A 21,027-nucleotide genomic window follows, 5' to 3' on the forward strand; every position below is an offset into this window, starting at 1 on the left:
TAGCTTAAAGTTAGGTGACTGGAGTCAGCACCATTATCACGATAAAGGATGACTATGATCCAAAAAAATGTTCTTTACATATATGTAATAAAGAGAGTAAACAAAAATGGTATAGTAACAAGCCTCTCCGTGTAAAAAATATCTTGAATATAAATACGTCTCTAAACTAACATGTTAGTACTAAATTAATAGAAATCTAATTAGAACTCCTGTATAATAGTTGTCGCGGCTCCGTATGGTTGCGCTGACACGTGGCGCTGATTTATTATTTTTTATATTAACAATGAAACGAACAGCCAGTGTCGCTTTTACAAACATCAGCAATTGAATAACTTGAACGCGTAGTTACAAATTAGGCCTATTATCCGGGTTTTTATATTCAAGAAGCGTAATGCTTTGACAGAACCACACGGTGAACGGAATACTAACTCCAGCGAAGTAATTGTATGAAAATATGAAATGAGGATTGAATTCATACCATCTCCATATCAGTGTTTAGAAAGGAATTTTGAAAAACAACTTTTGGATCCAGCTACTAGCCCAAACCCCTGCTCCACTAGCCTACAGTGGAGCATCGTGGTGGAGTACACTCCATACCGGAGGCCTGTGCCCAGCAATGGGACGTATGCAGACTATACAAATGCTTGCCACCGACGCTCTATTGGCGCGCGTTGCGGCAGCTTTTCTAGTATGGCAAGGGACCCTCTAATTTTACAAATGCAGATGCGATTATTTAACTATTGTATCAGGAAATCTCATGAATATCGTGTAATGAAGTATCAACAACTGCAGATATGATTCCATTCCCATTTACAGTAAATCCAGACAAGAACCTAAGTAGCAATTATAAAATAGATATATGACCAACCAAGTGTCGCCGGCACGCGAACTCGTGCAACATCGACACGCGGCTACAGTGCGACAACGTGCGACATATATATCTCCACTATTCACGTACAACACAATCCGTCATGGGGTAGTGGTACACTCATTCGTTATTTACGTCCATCGATTCAATTTCAAACAACCCAACTGTATCTCTTAACACGTAACATGATCAGAGTGACATATCTCTCGTCTCTTTCGTACTAAGCTGTTTACCGTTAGTGCGAAAGAGACATCAAATACAAACTTGTGCACGTACGTTATATACTAATGTTTGATTACAATAATATTAAAATATAGTATCAGAACGCTCCGCCGATCTAGTCTCCTTCGCGATAAGCGATATATCTCTGTTCTGCTCTCATTCTAATCATACTACGTTTTAAGGGCTATAGTCGGTTATAAACTGAAGTTGGCTGCGAAACGTTCATTAAGTAAAAACCCCACCTACTTTTGTGAATCATTTTTCATAAACAAATCTTACACCCGAAACACAGAACCGAAACTTATCAAAATACTTAATAAATTTCCCAATATACGAATATATCATCTAATTACTTAACAACAATTTTATTAATAATTTTGCGCATTTTAACTCGTGTGCAATCTAATAATAAATTTAGTACGAGCTAGAGGAAATAAAGTTCAGTACAGGGCGTACCGTAGTGTGTAACATGCAAAATTAAAATCTAGCGATAGATTATAATAAAAATAAACAATACGTTTATAATAAAGTTTAAAGAAAATTTTCACATCACAATACATGGCAGTCATTTGTGTACAGAGCTCGCGGTTGATCGCTCCACACTAGAGAAACAGACATCGAAACAAGCCAAGAAGAAACGACAAACAAAATGGCCGATATATTTGAATTTAGAATAAGTAAATGCACTGTGATTGGGTAGCAAGTCTGAGCTTTTACGGTACTGAAAAGTATCGGCGTCCGAAGGACGTAATATACGATCCCGACGACCCGATCACTCTAGCCATAGAGGCAGCCAATCAGCTCGCGACACCAAACACTTCAGGTCCCCGATACCGACCCCGCCGGCGTGGTCGACGATTTCCCTCATTCAGCGCTTATCGCTATCGACCCACTAGGGTCGATTAATTCTTTCAAATATTTTTCCTCTCAGACGACGCCCTGAGCCGAGGTTCGCGCCCAACTGGGCACCCTCAGGCCTGTTGTCTTAAACGTTGTACCGGGTGAGAGCCTTCAGTGCTCCCCATTTGTCCGGCCAAGTAGTTAATGCCATCTGCGGCAAATCTACAATAAGTCACGTCAAAAAAAAAAAAAAAAGTCTGAGCTTTCAAAAAGCAGTAGATTCATATGCCCAAGATTGCGTACGTATTCTTCTTGACTCATTTATAACAAGACATAATATCTATACATAAAAAAACCTACTATGTACTTCTTCACAATTATCTGACAACTTTAACAGTTCCTTGCGCGGCGATTTATATATAACTGCGGCGCCACTAATAAAGTAAGTTTAATCATTTATAAATATTGCGTCCGAATCGCTGTGTAGTACCTGTAAATACAGCTTGGTACAAAGTTAGTATAAGACCTAGGGTTATAGCGAGCTATCTTTGTAAAAGGGTATCGAATGCGGTTTATATGTGTGCACGCCTTACACACACACACAATCGCCAACTCAAACATTTGATTTACTGTTTACTACTATATACTGTTTTTTATTGAATTTTATGGGTTTTATTTTACTTTTAGGATACGCATAGATACAGACTGTGTTTGTAACCCTTCTATCAAGATAGCTTACTGGTTTATACGGCCGGCAACAAAAGTTTATGAACTCATCTAGTTTTTCCAAAACTTTAGTAGGTATTTCGAAAACATGTCCATCAACTTTCGTTGCCGACTGTAACATACTTTATGTTGTGCACCTGCTTGTAATCTCCAAAATAATTGATAGTCGTTATCTATTTCACTCGCCGTAACAATACAGTCGTACGCTACATTGGGGCATTTGTAGGTAAATGTAATTCATATTTCCTAAGTATACATATACATGTAGTGTTTGTGACAGCAAAGGCCCTGCGAAGACGGACTTTAGGTCAATTTAGGACTCTGAAGAACTTTTTAGGACGCCTTCTAGGCCTCTAGGTCTCTAGAAAGGTTTTGGAACCTCTAGAATACTCCTAGTGCCCCGTAGCATTCTGAAACTATCTTTAGGACGTCAGAACGCTTTAAGACTCCGATGAATTTCTGAATGCTTTAGGACACTGAAACTTTCGAGAACTCTAGAGCTAGCAAGGTCCATCCCACACAAGGCCAACAGTCTAAAGTCACGTAAGATACAAAGAAACGCTTCATAGATATGGCATACAGTATACCTATACCTTACTTTACAATAATTCGATTGTGATAAATACATAATTGTACACTTTTAATTTCTTAGCGCGATAAGGATGGCTGGTTTTAGTATATTATCTGCACTTGCGGCATGGCGCTCGGTATCTAAGTATACGCGACAAGTATCGTGGACTTTAACCGCCTGCGGTACCTGTCGCGTCGCGTGAGTCGTGCCGCGACGGCTGCATTGAAATATATATCTACATTAACAGCCGGTATTTTATTTAATGGCTCGCGTATTGTCCTTGATATGGTTCAACTTTGTCCTGTTTGTCGCGTCGACACTGACGCGTGAGAATTAAAGCGATTAGCTCTTTTTTAATTTCTTATGCACTGTACACTATATGCATTTGATAAGAAATATTAACGTCATCATTTGCATTCAATAGAATATTATTTTCAATAAAACATTAATGTGCAATAGTAAATTGTAATGGCTGGAACTCTGCAAAGTTTCAAATAAGACGGGCGATAAAACGTAATAGTATTGTTTATCAATTGTCTAATAAGGAGACTGTTTGGAACTGTCTTATTAGACAAAGGACAATAGCCTAGATACACTTAACATGAAAACGTCACAAGCAATAATGACGATCAAATTCCCCGTATGAAATATTTTTACTTCTATTTAAAGCGCGAAGGGAGGATTCGGGCCGTCTAACATACGTCGCCTATATACCTATCGCAGCATATAGGGTAGTTGTAAGAGAAGATAATTTTATAATAAGTATATAAAAGGCGCGACTATTTGCCAACGGAGATTGTCTGACTGTATGTGTACCAAATGCAAAAAGATAGTGTTGGGTACCGACAGGACGCGAGGCGCGACGAGACAGGACGAGACAGGACGAGACGAGCCTGTGGCAGCGGCGCGGGCGGCGGCGCCGCGCGACTAGCTCGGCGGCTGCGGCTCCGTGCTCACGATCACCTACACGACAGAATATTTCAAGTTTAATCAAGAACAAATACTTCGACAAACTTTCGCATGCCCAGAATAGGTGGGTTGAACAAGGTTAACAATTAAAATATAACTCATAAGTTAACATTACCTACTCTACTGTTGGACTTCTACCGAAGATATCCACTATTACCAAGGAAGGATATGTGAGAAGACTAGTTAATAATTAAGACTAGATCTGCCTTACCTGCACGATGTACCCGGGCGTGATGTTGGCTTCCTCTACCAGCAGGCGGTCGGCTAGCAGCTTGCCGCCGTAGAACCAGCGCTGCCGCCACGGGGAGATGTTTTCTTGCGCCTGACACACACATTATTATGTTAGCAGCTGTATTTTAACATATAAGTACCTACACACCATCTAATTTTAAGTTATACCTGTCATTTTCTTATCCACCAAAAAAGTTATGCATTAATTTTAAAATGAATGCAGCAGGCCTTGTACGTTTACCGCGCGCGCGCGACGTGAATTATATCGAGGGTTTCAACAAATAGACGCAGCACATGCTATCTAAATCCCTTGATATAATTCGCGCCGTGCCGCGAGGACAGGAGACTCCTCCTAATTTTATTTTAAGGAGACTCCTCCTAATATACGTATCTATTTAACATAATATGATTAAAGTGATATGACTCTCATCTCTACGTTACGTCTTTCTACGTTAAATATTGTACAGCTTTAGATTAAATTGGGTAACTTTTAACATAAACAGTCTAAATACAATACATTGTGTCCTACTACTGGGCATTGCACCTCCCCACTTGTATCTTTTTAAATATTTATATTCAATTTTTTTTTTCTATAAGGATAAGTGCGTAGGTGTTCTAATTAAAAACAAATGTAAGTAATAAAATATTATGTCTAACCGATAAAGAGGCCTAAAAACTTGAGCGTTAATTAAATATGAAGTAATGTATTGACACAGAAATATTCTACTTTCTCGAGAGCGGGTTTTGAGGTCGCGGCGATGTTACGTGACATCCTTTGAAGCTTCACTTAACACATGTGACTAATATTTAAAAACATAGGTGCTCAGGCTCACGTATGCTCACGCCTTGATACCGTAATTGGGGTAGGCAGGCAATAAGTATTTAGGAGATAAAAGTATGCAGTGGGACAAGAAATAAAGAAGTAGATAGAGGTATATCCCAATAGTTATTACAGATGATGATGTCCTCCCAGACGTATCGGTCGACGGCGACACCCTTAGCTAGTGTTACCCTGGGCTCTTGCATGGGCGCGGGCGTGACTAGCAAAACCAAATTTAGTTTTGAAAGTCCTGTTGCAAGAAGCACAATAGATAGTCCCACTTGAGTTACACACACTACACTACACTTAATATTACAGATACCATGTAGTTGATCTTTTTTTTTAAGTTTGGTTAAGGGTGCTTCCACCAACCACCAATGAAGTTGTATAGTAGAGAGAGTGAGAAGGGGCCTGTGCTCATTCTGTGGTGATTCGTAACCAAATTGTAAAAAAAATGTACCGTATTGTGTTTTTGTACCTCTACTAATAAATATGTGCATTTAGGGTAATTTAGGGTGTATCTTTTATTTAAAACTAGGGTTATACATACATGTAGTTTATTCTTGCACTGCGCGATGGTGTGTCGCTCGAGCACGGCGAGGTCGACGTCTCTGCACGAGTGGCTCAGCCGCAGGCGCAGCGCGCGCTCGGCGCCGCCGCACACCGGCTCCGAACACTCCGCGGGGGAGTCGCGCCCCGCCGTCTCCAGCACCATGTTGATGGGCGGCGACAGGCAGTAGATCGGCACCTACACATTCCGTACATGGTGTTAGTGTAATAAAGAACACTAACATTTTCATGAGTTTTGCGACGGAAAATTCCACTTGTTATTAAAAATATGAGCTGAATGAGGGTGGCCTTAGTATTTGTGTACAAGTGCGTAGGGTACTCACTAATTGAAATCATGAAACATTCTAATATTGTCTCCTGATCCCTTACAATACAAGGAATGAAACAACTACACAACTATTGGCAGTAAGATGATTATATTCTCTTCTATAAACACTCTTATGCTAATTTGCATTTAGCAGCTAATATGCATACCTACATGTCTTATTTATTTTAACATATACTCAGCAAACATCATACCCATTTATATTTCTCCCTTGCATCACTGCATTAGCAGTTTTCATAGTTAGATCATAATCAATATAAAATGCAAACAAAGCAAATATTGTCCTTGGCTTTAAAGCTACTGTGTCCAAAAATGTATCTAACATTGTCATATATCAATGTGGTTAGTTAATGTAGATAAATAGGTACTACATAAAATATACAGACAGATACAAAAAGTTAATGTTTAGAATTTGTTTTGTCTTAATCACATATACATGGACACATCAAATGCATAAAAACTTTCTTATATACATATACATATTAGTTACAAAACTTATTAAGTAAGTAAATAATTAGACTTGTCCCCTATTACATGGGACTTAAATATAGCTGGTGAGGTGTGGCTGGTGGGTCTGCCGACCCCTTTGGGGATACAGGTGTAATGATAAAGTTAAGTAGGTAATTGAAACAGGTCATAATGCAAGAGTCGACATGTAAACTATTGCATTGGCAATTTTTTTTATATTAAAGCTAACACAATTCTCCAATTTGCTTTATAAATAAAGGAAATTTGGACAATATTTAATAATATAATAATTATAGCACATTTACCATAATTGAGCCACCATTCATTGGACCACCAACTATGCAAAGGTAGTGATTGCAACAGGATACTGACTTTATATTTGAGGATAAACTAAAATTTATTGTGTACTTGAATTACAGAAACCACATTGATAATTTTAATGGTATTTAAGTAATTACAAATACTCAAACTACCTTTTCGTAGTTTTTACATTTATATTATATTTTTCATTTTAGCTAGAGTACTATTCAAAAATGAATTTCTTCAACTAACAAATATGCTTACAATGTCCTATACTAAATAAAAAAAATGATTTCTTGGACCCACTTCATAACAATCTTTATACTGAACTCAGTAAGCTAGTTATGTCACATAGTACCTTGGAAGCAAGGACTATGGACTACAGTTTAGCTGCAGCAGTGCACTGATGTTAACCTAAGGATTTATTTCTGTATAGTATACCTGATATCTGGTCCCCCATTCGTCATAGCACTCTGTGAGGTATCCATTGGGCACTGAGACACTGGCACCATCGAGGATGGCCTGCGCCAGCTGAAAGTCCATGGCCTCGGCCGCGACGGCCGCCGCCCGTAGCGCATCCCAGATTTCCTTGCGGCCTTCGAAGGCCGGTGCTGTGTCCCAGAATTCATCCCGCTTGCTCCTTAACTGGCCCTCCGTTAGCGGCACCTCCGACTTCCACCGGATGGTCTCGTGGCACAGCGACTGGTTCTTGCGGAGCCCCCCTGCAACACAAGCCGCGGTCAGCACGCACTCGTCACCACGGCGACATCATGACCGCCTCACCATCTACAGACCTGAATTAGGCCGCGACACCGTCCCTGATGATTCCTCTATAGGCCCACTTCCTCTCCTTGTGATTCCGATGCAGCCACCCATTGTGATCACATTCTACAATTGCATATTTAACAAATATTTACAAAAAATAACTAACAAATAACATTATATCGCCTGTCCGTTCCTGTCAAAAATTTAGCTGTATTTGTTTAGATACTGCTTTGTCCTCGACGTACCAAAAAGTGAAAGTAATTATTTCGGTACATAAAGATGTTACATTTTGAATTATTTCTAGGTTGAAAATAACAACGAGTGGCATTTATTATCAAGAACGTAATTATTTAGAGCTTTATAAATTTATATTTACAATATTTTGGATAGGATATTAATTTCACTGATATGAAACAACAAAACGCAAAAAGCCTGTTCGTTTCATCGTTTTCTTGGGGCTTTTTGGCGGGAGGCGGGAACGGGATAGTTGCTTTCTTCATTGAATAATCTAAATAATTAATACGAAGTGGTGTTTTGTGGTTAATGATCGCATTAAGTTAGTCGGAAGACATTCGCGAGTGTTATTATATTGGAGTATTCAATAAACAAAGTGTATCTGCCTATTTTCGCTTCGTGTCAGGAAGCCGCTTCATAACTCAAAAGTTTATGCGGACTTTTGAGTTAATTCGTTTGGGGTTCGGAGTAGGAGTCTACTCCGAGGGTGGGGGCTTAGGTTTCATCATCATCACCTTTCATTATTTCATTAATCATCAAGAAAAAAAATACGTCAGACATGGCTGTATGGGCATAGTTCCCTTTGCCTTACCCTTCGGGGAAAACCAAACCAAAAAAAAAAAAAAAATCATCGTTTTCTTGGATGGTGTTTATTTCACCATATTTATACCACAGGATCTGTTGTAGACAAATATTAGAAATGTCAATAATCATAATAGTGGTAACTTTGTTACTTAAAGCTCTTGGTGCCGAATTTAATTTTATAAATCGCAACTAATAACCTTACTTTTGGTAGTTCATCTGTTTGATTATCATTAGTTTATTTATAAAGTTTAACTAAAATATTCGTAATTAGTACGAAATATTCATAAATAAAGTCCAAATATTAGATAGAACTATGGCTAAACCCGCTCCAAAAGCTGGCAAGAAAACTAATGAAGAGATCTTCGCGGGATTTCAGAATCTTCGTGCGGAACAAAGACAGCTCGCAAATAAAATATCTGAATTGGAAATGGACCTAAATGAACACAAGTAAGTATAAATTACTCAATAATACAAAGTATTCATTTCAGTGTTCATGACCATTATGATTTAACGATAACCTCAATGTCAACAGGATAGTAATAGAGACCCTCAAAGGCGTAGACACGAGTCGCAAATGTTTTCGAATGATCGGCGGGGTGCTGGTGGAGCGCACGGTTGCAGAGGTACTGCCAGAGTTGGAGAGCAACCGGGAGCGGCTGCCAGCCGCTCTGGAGGCGCTTCACAAACAATTGTCAGAGAAGGGCCAAGAGATTAATGAGTACATAGAGACACACGACATCAGGGTACAGCGCGGCGACCGCGCGCCCTCCGAGGCGCCCGAACAACCTGCGGCCAAGTCCAATGTGCTGGTTGCCAGTAACTGATAGCAATACTTAGCTACATAAGTTTGTCAAGAATTTTAGCTGGGACTGATTGACATAAAGAGCTAACTTGATGACTACAATTTACAAAACATACAAGCAGTGCTTGTACCTAATACTGTGCTAGAAAGTAGTCAATGCTCATATTGAACTGTAGAAAAAGTTCTACATCATGATCAGCACAGCTTGTTATCACTCATGCCCTAATATTTTTTGCTTGCATTTTTAAGTTTGCCTGAAAGGATAATCCCATCTCAAATAAGATAATTTAACTACCTAGATAGTTTATCAATAAATTGTATGTGGTTATGAAATCAAAACACATGTATTTTTTAAACAAAATATTTAAGTTTATATTTGTAAAGTCAATATAAAGGTAATAATATAAACTTACAGTTTCCTAACAAAATACAACAATTTGCTTTCACAGCTAATTAATCTGAACATACATTAAATTAAACTTACTTATTTATAACAACCCATGGAAAAAAAATATGTTTATTAATAAATGTTGTGTAAATAATTTGTTTCTCATTACTTTCCAAATTAAGTCATTAGTCATATTACTATCTTATTGTTAAGGGAAGTATTTAATACTTAGCCTTGATTATAAAAAATATTTCTGCTTCAATCTGTGGTTTTCACCTACAGTTTTGTTCTGTCCCTATCTCTAATAGCACCTATAATGGAAAGTAATCAAGACGGTCAACATTCGATTCAATAATCTTATACTCTCAAGTACAATTATACATAAATTACTTTACATGTTTATAATAATGTTTATTGGTGTTTGTAACATTTATGCCACACAATTTTGACTACTCCATAAAAGAATTTAGTCCTAAATTTCGTTAGACTAGATCATTATACATGTATGCTGCTGACAATATGTGTACTTATTTTATAAAGTTCCTTATATATAAAGTACTCTTTAACATATGATTAAATTCGATATAAACATAACACTAATTATCACTTATTGTAGTCTCACGTGACTTTGAAGTCTACTGCTTTCTCTATGAAATGGAATGTTGTCAAAGTAAAACTGGAAACAGTTCTTCGTTTGGCAAGAAATTATTGATACACTTCCAATTAGAGGACTTTTAATAAAATTTTACCAGTTTTACCATACTATGTAACAAATACGTATTTTATCTGACTAAATTAAACTCGACACAAAGACCCGCGCATACGTTCACAGGTACACGTTATACCTTGCCTATTTTGATAAGGTCAAAGTCGCTCGTACAGTGTCTCTTCTTTCTTTAGAAGTACATAAAGTGAGTGGGCGCGAATGTCTCCTTGGGTTTGTTGGGCGACGTGTCGATGTCGCGCACGCGCGGCTCGGGCTGGGCCGCGGGCGGCCACTCGCCGGACCTGCCCCCCGACTTGCGCAGCACGCGCAGCTCGGTCACGCGCATGTGCTTGTCCACGGACTTGCACATGTCGTAGAGCGCCAGCGCGGCCAGGGCGGCGCCCGTGAGCGCCTCCATCTCGGCGCCCGTGCGGGCCGTGGCGCGCACCTCGCAGTGCACGGTGATGGGCCCGCCGTCGGGGCAGGGCTCCCGCGGCAGGCGCACGGACACCCGCACGCAGTCCAGCGGCAGCGGGTGGCACATGGGGATGAGGTCCGACGTCTTCTTAGCGCCGACGACGCCGGCGATCTGCGCCACGGTCAGAGCGTCGCCTTTGGGCAGCCGCGCGTCGCGGAGCAGGCGCAGTAACCTGCCGCCGACGTGCAGGAAGCACTCTGCTTCGGCCACGCGTGACGTCACGTCCTTGTCGCCGACGTCGACCATGCGGGCGCGGCCTTCAGAGTCCAGGTGAGTTAGGACGCTGTCGCCGTCGCTAGCGTCGGAGGAGTGAAGCCTAGCGGAAATATTTGTAGACTGTGGTCCCAAGAATATAGAAGTCTTGAGAGTTGATGGGAGCGGGAACGTGGGAAACTTCTTGGTGACCGAAGGTAACAGGGCCTTAGAAGTCTTGCGAGGTGTGAGGGTCGCAGCCCGGTGCTCCGTCGCGCCTCGTGCTGGAAGGGCCACATCGCTATACAGTGGGATCTTCTTGGCTAACCGCCTATCAGAATCATGGGTCGGTTCTCCATTCGCGCGAGATTCTGCATGCCTAGTAAATATTAGTTACAGTTTAGAAACCCCTGCCTTGAGGAACGATTAACCCGGGAATAATGAGGAACGATGAAATGAATTTAAAAATTCAAATTGAATAATGGTGCATTGAAATTAAGTTTGAAGCGAAATTGCTCATGATGGAGAGTGATTTGCTCTATCTTGCAGCAGTTACACATAATAATTAGAATTTACAATGGCTATAATAAAAATCTGTCAACCAGAAGTATAAGATATGGTCTGAAGTCCCTTTGGTTGATCGCGAGGGGACTAGTGCTTGACAGAGGGGCATAGAGAGGATGCTTATGACATGTTTTATATGAATCAACAAGGTTGAAGAAAAATGCAGGGATGTAAAGAGACTAGAAGTGGCAGTGCAGAGATTTGACACAATAATACAGTAAAGCGTTACCAGCGTGCTGCGGCTTTTTGTTCCGCAGCGCGGCGCGGATCATGTGCTCCAGCTCGTGGTCGGAGGCCCCGCTGCGCAGCGCCGAGCGGAGGGACACCTCGGCGGCGCCGAACAGACATACCTGCAATGAAAAGTTAAAAAATAAAACGGTAAACTGCGAGTTGGAGTCCCGCACCGAGTATCACCACCAGGAGGATTAGAAATGCCACATAGCAGCAATTCGTCTAAAAAAGCAGTAATGCAATTTGACATTTGCGCGTATAAAAGTAAGTGCGCAGTGTTAAAAAAATGTCAAATAGCAATATTACTTTTTTAGATGAAAACAAACAACGCACAGGACATAAACAGCTTACATAGTCCCGCTGCTGGGCACAAGTATCTCCCCTCAACAGGCGCATATCTCTCGTTTCTTTCGCACTAAGCAATACATTATAATCTCTTGTCCTGCTGTCATTCTAATCATACTACATCGATCGCGTGCCCCAAGTGCCCAGTTGGAGAGAGACCTCTGGGTTTAGTAGTAGATATAAAATTATCGATCATTCTAAACACTATTTGATCGACGCAGTGTCCTTTAAAATATTCAAAAATGTTGACAAGTTAACAAAGACTCTCACCTTGAGGTTCCCGTCGGCAGTGAGCCGCAGCCTGTTGCAGGTGGAGCAGAAGTTGTTGGTCATGGACGAGATGAACCCAACGCTGCCCGCGTACCCCGGCACTTGCCATACCTGCAATAAAATGGCATGAGGCATGTTACTAACTCTGTATCATCATAAATTCATAATGTACATTTTCCCATTTCTATTTTTAATTTTAATTCTTTTTTTTTATTTATTTCAAAAATTGTTTCCAACAATACTTCATTTTGTTCTATAATATGTATATGTTATAGTTTTAACTCTTATGTTTGCTGAGGAGATTTATGGCTGTTTTAATTTAGAAGTTAATTTCTGTTTAAATTTTTTTATACATATTTATTTATATATAATTATATACACCTAGATATATACGTTTTATGGTTGCAATGTTGCAAGTTGCATCTCTCTTCATGATGCAAAAGTATAGTTTGATTGTCTTAGGACACTCTGGCGTAGATTGTCACAACATGCTCTAAATGTACTGGGTTTCTAAAAAGCCTGCACTGTTGCAATTCATCTAAAAAGCAATATTGCAATTTGAAATTTGCGTATACAAAAGAATGTACTGTTGACGACAGGTCCACATGGCAATCGGGGCATGAGGTGAGCCGCGGAAGCGGGGTCGCCCCGCACACCCGCACAGTCCCCGCGGCGTCTTAGTCTTAGTGACGCACGAGTCCGTATCGACCGCGTTTATCGATTATAATCTCGCTCACATAATTTATTACTATTGTGTTTTAAAAACACAACATAAAGAGCGATTTGTGTTTGACAAAGCTTAGAGATAACAACGAATGCAATTTTGTCAGTCACGGCAGAAAACTGGAGCAATTTCGAAAAACATGTCCAGAACCTTGAAAATGAATATTGGGAAAAAGACATGGGAATGGAAAATGAAATGGAAGATTTTATTATAAAAGTCGGAGATACCAGTGACGAAGATTCTTTAAGTTTTTGTAGCGATACGTTAGATGATTCAGATGAATAAATATTAACTTAAATGAAAACGTGGTATTATCTTATTCACATTTTGTTACATACATAATAAAAATATATCGATATTGAAAACGTCACGTCACTAGAGAATTGCCATGTCGACCTGTCGTCTACATTAACATCGCGGCTCACCCTGGCAGTGTCGTTGGGTCTGGGCAGCGCCGGCGTGACGTCAGGGTACCCGTCGGTGAGGGCGCGCACGGCGACGCGGTGCGGGACCAGCTTGCTGTCGTCCCACGCGTTGCCCGAGAACGGCATGAACTCTATGAACCTGTAAGGGAAAATCATAATGTACGGATGGATATAACAGCCTCCGTGGGCTAGTGGTTAGAGCGTTAGGCTCACGATCTGGAGGTCCGGGTTCGATTCCCGATGGGGACATTATCAAAATCAATGTAAGACTGTCCTATGTTTGGTAAGGACATTACAGGCTTGAATCACCTGATCGTCTGAAAAAATAAGTTGATTCCGTGCTTCGGAGGACACGTTAAGCCGTTGGTCCCGGCTTTTAGCCGAAAAATACCTCCACCAACCCGCAGTGGAGCAGCGTGGTGGAGTATGCTCCATACCCCCTCCGGTTGAGGGGAGGCCTGTGCCCAGCAGTGGGACATATATAGGCTATTTATGTTATGTTATATGTTACGGATGGATGTGTTATACGTTATTCTTATGTATGTATCTATATGCCACTGGCGAGCAGGAGAACGAAACGCATCAAACCGAAACAATCCACCAGTCGGAGACTTCTCCTGCAGAGTGTGCGGTTTGTGAGTTTGCCGCTCTAGGATTGGCTTGCACAGCCATGAAGGAAAGTGCATTTCTTCGAGGCAATGACGTCATAAATCGTCTGAAACAGACGTATAAGGCCAATGATGATATGTATGTAGAAATGGTAGTCTGAATGAAACGGAATGTTAAAGTGTAAGAGAGCGAGTGATGAGTGAGCGAGAGAGAAGGATGGATTGAGGAAGATGGCGGCGGTTAGACATTAGAAGCGAGTGTTCTGGATTTTTTATAAGAAAACGTACATTACGAGTGGTTTTTTCTACTCCACCACTCTACATGTATAATACGTATAAGGTATATTACTTAACTTGATTTTTTTTCTATTGTTAATTTTATTCGTTTCTTACCTAATTTTACAGTGTTACCTATTGTGCTAAGTATTGTTAAGTACAACGCTGTGCACGTCCGTAACAGGTATAAGCACTAGATCAGGTCATAATATATTTTAAGATTTATATGCATAAGATTAAAGATTAATAGTTTTATGTTTTTTTTTGTAGGTATTGTTCATGTGCATACACACATACATACATAAACTCACGCCCGTAATCCCTAATGGGGTGGGCAGAGCCACAAGTAATCAAAGACAACTTGCAGCCACTGTTGATACGATGTCGTAAGCTGGATATGATGAACCTTATGGTGATAAGGGATCAGCCTATCGCCCATAACATTAGTCCATCATGTTAGAGGACACAATCTCAATTGTTCATGTGCCTGTAAATAAAATATGCTGCTGCCAGTAAACAACACCCTATTTAAGGCAGTATGCTTAGAATTACAACAGGACAGAGGTACTACATCGCCTAGTGCAAACGGGAGATGATTATATCTCCTTCGCGCTAAAAGTACCTATACAACTTAGTACGAAAATTCAAAGAGGATATAATCACGGCTATTAACTTCGAAGTTAAATAAACTGGTTTTCAAGGATTATTTTTATCAAAAGATAAAACATGTACGACTTTCTAAATTATGTAAAGAGAATATTAAAATCACATTGGGCTAGCAACACTAGTTGCCACCTTCAACACTGATAGAAATGATATTTGATTAAATTAGCTTTTTCTTTCATGGATAAATAAACTTGTTGAAGGTCAATGTAACATTTTTGAATTTACGTCATTTCGCAAGGTGTTATGGCTGAGGAGAAGAAATATCAAGAAACTGCAACAGCAATTCATCTTTTATATCAATGTTAATTATACATATTAGTAGTTATTAATGTTAGCATGTATGAAAACAACATAATGTTGCATCACAGGGTAGGCAAAGGTATACGTAGTTATAATGATTATAGTATAAAAGGCTATGATATTTTCTTCTTCTTCTATCGTGTGGGTTGTGAGGTGTATTACCAACCCCATCAACCCTGGTGTCAGGGTTACTATTGAGCCGCCAAAGGCCCCTGACATGACTCATGTATCGACTACTTACATCAGTAAGTAGTAACCGGGACCAACGGCTTAACATGCCTTCCGAAGCACGGATCATCTTACTTTTTGGACAATCAGTCCTAACCAAACTAGGGATTACAAAGTGATTTTTGTGATATGTCCCCACCGGGATTTGAACCCGGGACCTCCGGATCGTGAGCCCAACGCTCAACCACTGGACCACGGAGGCCGTTTATGATATTTTTAAACTAAAAAAATGCATCGTTCATACCTAACTTCAACCTCGCGGTCGCGCGTGTACTCCACGAAATCACAAATCTCGTCATCATTGAAACCTGCAAGTCACACGTGATCATATACTGTATTTGAAACTGATAAATGTGTTAGTGACATCGTAACGAATACTGAGAGGGATGATTCAGACCATGATTCAAGTCTTCTTCTATCGTGTGGGTTGTGAGGTGTACGACCAACCTCATCAACCCCGATGTCAGGGCTATTGTCCGATCCTTGATGTTGCCGTACCGTATCTTTAACTTGATTGATTTAAAATGATAAAATTATTAAATTGTTTGGAAAGGAGTGGAAATGAGTACACGCGGCGCTTGTTATACGTGAACTGATTTATTGTAATATGTCAGCGTAAATTGATATAATAAGTACAAATTATAACGATGTGCGGTATAAACCGTACAAAGTCAAAGCCGTCAAAGGCCCCTGACATGAGCCATATAACGACTACGTATTTAAATCAGTAAGTAGCAGCCGCCGGGAGCAACGACTTAACGTGCATTTCGAAGCACGGAATTTCCTGTTGTCTTCATGAACATTTTAGTATTTTTTTTATTATTTTCAGTTCCATACTTTCGCGACGGAAAATTCCACTCAACTCAGAATCATGGTCTGAATCATCCGTCAAAGTTTTCGTTACGATGTCACAAACACCCTGTATAAATTACAACAAAGAATAATTATCCTACTGTGAGAGAGACTAGTGACCATACTAGATGGGCTGGCATATCTAAGACGATTTAGTCGGATAATCTTTATTTACGGACAACAATAGATCCATAATACTGTTAGTTTCGACCTAAACACTATGTTAGTAGGTATTCAAATTTAATTATAGTTCATCTGTTTACCTTTCATGAGCACCACGTTGATCTTAACAGGCCGGTACCCGAGCTGCAGCGCCAGGTCTATGCCGGCCAACACTCGCGATAACCCCTGTTATATTAACAGTTAAAACACACTTTAGAAATAAATGGAAGCAATCTAGCGTGGCCCACATGGAAGTCTTTAAATAGGCTCCGGACACAGGTTCTGCAGGTGGGGATACCTGGTTGATGGTTACGATGATTGCGAGTGTGGAGTATCACCAAAAACTATGGCTCACCTTTTGTGCCGTCCTAAGTGCCCTAACACCTGCACTATTAAAGACCTTTACGAAGCCACTGACAATGCCGTAAGCGTGGCCAATTATTGGTCAGCAAAAATTTTGTATCGATCGCCATCGACTCGCAAAGAAGAAGAATGGATGTTTTAAAGAAAGGCTAGGTCAAACGTACTCTAAACGAGCGAGCATGCATTAAGTCTTTGATGAGAGTGGAAGAAGCGAAAGTGGTGTTTCAGGATTGTCGTAAATGGAATTCCGTGGTCTCTGCCTGCCCCAAACGTATGTACACTTTTGGTAGAATCGCATAATGCTATCTTGATCATTGATGGCCTAAAGAATGAATCCTTTTCCCTACGGAACTCGCTTACTTAGCGGCGTCATGATCCAGTAATTCGTTTGAGAAAGTGACTACATACAAAAGAAAATTTTACATCATTCAATAACACATACCGGCCATGTCACCTTGTGAAATAACGTAAATTTAAAAAATGAAAAATTGACCTTCCAACAAATCTATCCACGATAATTACAGTGAATAAATAATTTTCTGATTCTGGTCACCGGGCTATGTGTCCTTAGGTTCGAGCAGCTGTGGCCGCGAGGAGGCAAGAGATACACTAGTGGCGTTGAGCTCCGCGCGCTGGTAGCCTGGCAGAAGTCCAGTGAGGACTGAGTACCTCTAGCACTTTTGTTGTCATGGAAACGCTGACGTCATAATAGCAGTATCATACCGGTCTTCTGGCCATGTGTTCGTACCGCTGCGGCCGCAAGGAATCCAGCGACACATTGACAGCGCTAAGCCCCGCCCGCTGGTACGCTGGAAGTCGTCGGGTTAAAACCAGGCCGTTCGTTGTAATGGAGACGCTCGCGATGCCTTCCACGCTTGAGATGTCCTCTGTGGAGGTTGAGTAATTATGAGATAAAGGCAGACAGACCAACTTTCGCCCCTAACAGTAATCCCACAAGTAACCTCTACAAGTATCAGAAGTTGAAGCCACAGTAGGTAATAACACTTAGCATATGTTTTGAAATGATGTACATCGTTACTGGCGCGTCAGCGTCACTGCATTCAAAAAGCGTGACAGCGCTTCTGCGTGAATGCTTTTATACATTTGCTATATGTTTGATTTCTCCGCGCGACGCGCCGCGAACCGCTCCTAATTTTGTGGCTCCCGCATTCTCCCGTAAATATATTCAGCTCTGCAGTTTTTAAATAATATAAAATCCAACATACGTATAATGTCAGCCAGGTCCGCCCTCAGCGTGGGCTCCCCTCCAGTGAGGCGCACCTTCCTCACCCCTAACGCCGCGAACACACGCACCACGTGTGCGAGCTCGTCCCGCGACAGCAGCGAGGCGCGCGGAGACAGCGGCACGCCTTCTGCTGGCATGCAGTACTGACCTACGAGACGGGCATTATTTTTTATTGTGACTTGTTGTTGGCCCTTGGTCTTGGTTCCATACAAGACCATTAACCCGGCCCCAGGGGGAACAGAGTCATCTTCTCTGCCCTCCACTGGGGCAATTCCTGTTCGGCGCGTCCTTGCCGCGGGGGTGGGCGCCTCTTACTTCAGTAGGCCGGAGTGAGATGGTGGCTGAGTTCGAATAGGGACCCAGACCTACGGGGTATAACGTAGAACCCTTGCCCAGGGATACGGGTGAAGACCTCAAAGGCTGCAGAGGCGGAGATGGGAGCCATCGGTACGGCAATGCAGGACGGAAGGGGCATGTCACAGGGACTGTAACCTGGAACCTGACAGAGGGCAGCAGTAACTGTCAGTACTATTCAGAGGCAGAGGACAGGAGTCCTAGTATGGCTTTGTAATAGACTACTCTGGGCGCCATCCCACTCGCGTCAGACAGAGTACTGCGGGGCGGAAGGCAAGAGGGAAACCACTGCCCTATTTTTCCCTAAAAAGTAGCATGGAGAGTATTCGGAAAATGCTACACCGACAAGAGCGTGGCTCTTAAATTGATGATGATGATTGTTGATTTGCAGCAAATGGCATTTACTACTTGGCCGGAATACCTGGGCAATGGACACTTATAATACACGTCTAGTAAGCAACCACACTGACGCGAGATGTTTAGTTAATTTCTTACAGGATGCAAGCACTGGTACACACAATAAAGTGTAGGTAACAATTTCATGGCAATTGCACATTGCTTAAAGCCATAGAATAAAGAATAACACTACGAATAGAACTGTAACTCCGCCCCGCGTCGATCGTATGGTCGACGTCACCCTCTTTAGTCTAATTGACCTTAAAGGAGTATGAAGGCGCGCGGACTGTCCATCTCGCTCACACTTATGCTAGGCACCATTTTGAATGAGATTTTTGTAGTGAGGGAGTGGGGGTTGTAGGTCATTTAATATCTGCCTAGAATATGTATACACAATCATAATGTGATAATAAGATCTACCTGAAGACTGATGACTTGATGACTGATCTAAAACATATAGGCATTAGTTTCATTTTCCTAATTTTTGTACATACCTAACAACTATACATTTTCATATTATGTTTTTAAGGTCAATAAGTTTCATTCATGTTTAATTTTATTATTGTTAAATTTTAAAGAATGTAAGTAAAATTGAAACTATTTACCTTATCTGAAGGTAGAGTTTCTCAAAAACATTAGGTATGTAGTATGCAAAATTTATGCAAAGAACAACAAGTCAATGGCGAATGTGTACACAAGTGGTGGGAACATCAGAGGAAATATAAACTATAGATTACATAAATTACTGATAAAAAGGTCAACTTAAAGTTCCAGTGACTGACTCAATAAGTTACTACTTTATTGTTTTTTTAAACTGCAAGTGGGCCAACATCCTCTATTTATAGATAATAGCTAGTTTCACTGACCATATATTACACGATATTGATACAAAGTACTCAAGGCCTTCTATCTAAATGAGTGGAGAGCTAATATTTGATTGATGATTCTTGCTCAAGTAAAATGAAATGTGTTTCTGATAACAATTATTTTAAGTTGTTATAGTTTTATCATTATTCACGGTTAATGCATATTTAAACACAATGTATATAGTCAACTTGTATAGGTATATAAACTTATTAATTAGTTACATCTTTACAAGTAAATTAAATTCTTTTAAATATTATATTTTCTTTTTATTGATAATGCAATAATGGGACTTAAAGGAATATTGAGCTCAATGATTTATTTTAGCAGAGGTCTAAACAACCAAAAAGTGAATATAAAAATAGTAATGAAGTCACTCACATCTTAAGTTGCAGCGTTCCGTGAGAGAAATCCGAAGGTAGTCATGTCGTCGGCCCAGCAGGTCCGTCAGCGGAGGCCGAGCCTCAGTCGCGGGAACAACTTTCGCCGGCGCCACATTCGGCGCCTGCGCACGCACGTTACAAAAACAATCGTAGTATTAAAAATAAACATACATAATTTCTCTGTACAGACTACAGAGCAATTAACAAATGCATGATAAAAAAACTATCGCATGTAGCGACACAATGACCTTGTTTGATCCCTACAAAAAATATAAGTATGTACACATCTTAATTTGTAGCTTCACACATGTTTTGTTGTATAGGTATAAAAATAATTTTATACTGAGTACATGAAATACAACTTTACAAACAACTGAACAAGCACAACATATGTACATCTGAATAACAAAGTTGAAATACGAAATTGCCGCTATTAAATAATATTAATTGAGTCTATTTGACTTATTTACTTACATCACTGTGCAACCTTCGCCCATAGCCTGGTACTTGCGTTTGTATTCTTGTATTAATGTTAAATTGTGGTCGAAGCAACGACCCAAGATTATTTGCGTATGCTCTCATTATAAACCGGCCGCTAAATACGACGAACAACAGTAAAATGATGGGAAAACAAACATACAAGTGGCAAAACAAAATAAAAGTTGCAGAGTTGAAAAATAGTTCTTTTTCCAAATAAAACTAATAGTGCT

The 21,027-nt window shown here is 40.5% G+C and overlaps 3 protein-coding genes across 4 annotated transcripts; 1 reads left to right on the forward strand and 2 right to left on the reverse strand.

Annotated features, from left to right (window-relative positions):
* Positions 1-2,181: 2,181 nt before the first annotated feature.
* LOC126371333 (ubiquitin domain-containing protein 1) lies at positions 2,182-7,881 on the reverse strand. Its single transcript, XM_050016640.1, has 5 exons — positions 7,705-7,881; positions 7,352-7,632; positions 5,798-5,995; positions 4,408-4,518; positions 2,182-4,190 (listed from the first exon to the last, which is right to left on the reverse strand). The coding sequence occupies exons 1-5, from the start codon at positions 7,784-7,786 to the stop codon at positions 4,155-4,157; spliced, it is 708 nt and encodes a 235-aa protein (XP_049872597.1). The 5' UTR covers positions 7,787-7,881; the 3' UTR covers positions 2,182-4,154.
* Positions 7,882-8,669: 788 nt separating this feature from the next.
* On the forward strand, positions 8,670-9,838 carry LOC126371363 (prefoldin subunit 2). The gene is made up of 2 exons (XM_050016671.1): positions 8,670-8,941; positions 9,027-9,838. Exons 1-2 carry the CDS (start codon positions 8,808-8,810, stop codon positions 9,316-9,318), a joined length of 426 nt encoding a protein of 141 aa, XP_049872628.1. The 5' UTR covers positions 8,670-8,807; the 3' UTR covers positions 9,319-9,838.
* A 138-nt stretch (positions 9,839-9,976) lies between these two features.
* Positions 9,977-20,996, reverse strand: LOC126371224 (uncharacterized). Of its 2 annotated transcripts, none has more exons than XM_050016488.1 (10): positions 20,792-20,996; positions 20,316-20,439; positions 18,301-18,468; positions 17,798-17,961; positions 16,813-16,897; positions 15,942-16,005; positions 13,620-13,758; positions 12,471-12,581; positions 11,854-11,974; positions 9,977-11,344 (listed from the first exon to the last, which is right to left on the reverse strand). In XM_050016488.1, exons 1-10 carry the CDS (start codon positions 20,897-20,899, stop codon positions 10,581-10,583), a joined length of 1,848 nt encoding a protein of 615 aa, XP_049872445.1. In that variant the 5' UTR covers positions 20,900-20,996; the 3' UTR covers positions 9,977-10,580. The 2 variants fall into 2 exon arrangements, with proteins under 2 accessions (XP_049872445.1, XP_049872446.1); XM_050016489.1 differs by having other exon boundaries at positions 11,236-11,439; positions 20,792-20,994.
* Between the last annotated feature and the right edge of the window lie 31 nt (positions 20,997-21,027).

The sequence above is a fragment of the Pectinophora gossypiella genome, chromosome 12 (assembly GCF_024362695.1).
Source record: "Pectinophora gossypiella chromosome 12, ilPecGoss1.1, whole genome shotgun sequence".
NCBI classification, from domain to species: Eukaryota; Metazoa; Arthropoda; class Insecta; order Lepidoptera; family Gelechiidae; genus Pectinophora; species Pectinophora gossypiella.

Excerpts from the sequence above, each read along its gene's own strand:
- LOC126371333 (XM_050016640.1), bottom strand. The coding sequence starts at position 7,786 with ATGGGTGGCTGCATCGGAATCACAAGGAGAGGAAGTGGGCCTATAGAG. Across the intron at positions 7,633-7,704 it reads GGTGTCGCGGCCTAATTCAG|GGGGGCTCCGCAAGAACCAG; the intron begins GTCTGTAGATGG and ends CTTGTGTTGCAG. Across the intron at positions 4,519-5,797 it reads AGTGCAAGAATAAACTACAT|GCGCAAGAAAACATCTCCCC; the intron begins GTATGTATAACC and ends TGTGTGTGTCAG.
- LOC126371224 (XM_050016488.1), bottom strand. The coding sequence starts at position 20,899 with ATGAGAGCATACGCAAATAATCTTGGGTCGTTGCTTCGACCACAATTT. Across the intron at positions 20,440-20,791 it reads GGCGAAGGTTGCACAGTGAT|GCGCCGAATGTGGCGCCGGC; the intron begins GTAAGTAAATAA and ends GTGCGTGCGCAG. Across the intron at positions 17,962-18,300 it reads GGACCTGGCTGACATTATAC|AGGACATCTCAAGCGTGGAA; the intron begins GTATGTTGGATT and ends CAACCTCCACAG.
- LOC126371363 (XM_050016671.1), top strand. The coding sequence starts at position 8,808 with ATGGCTAAACCCGCTCCAAAAGCTGGCAAGAAAACTAATGAAGAGATC. Across the intron at positions 8,942-9,026 it reads ATGGACCTAAATGAACACAA|GATAGTAATAGAGACCCTCA; the intron begins GTAAGTATAAAT and ends CAATGTCAACAG.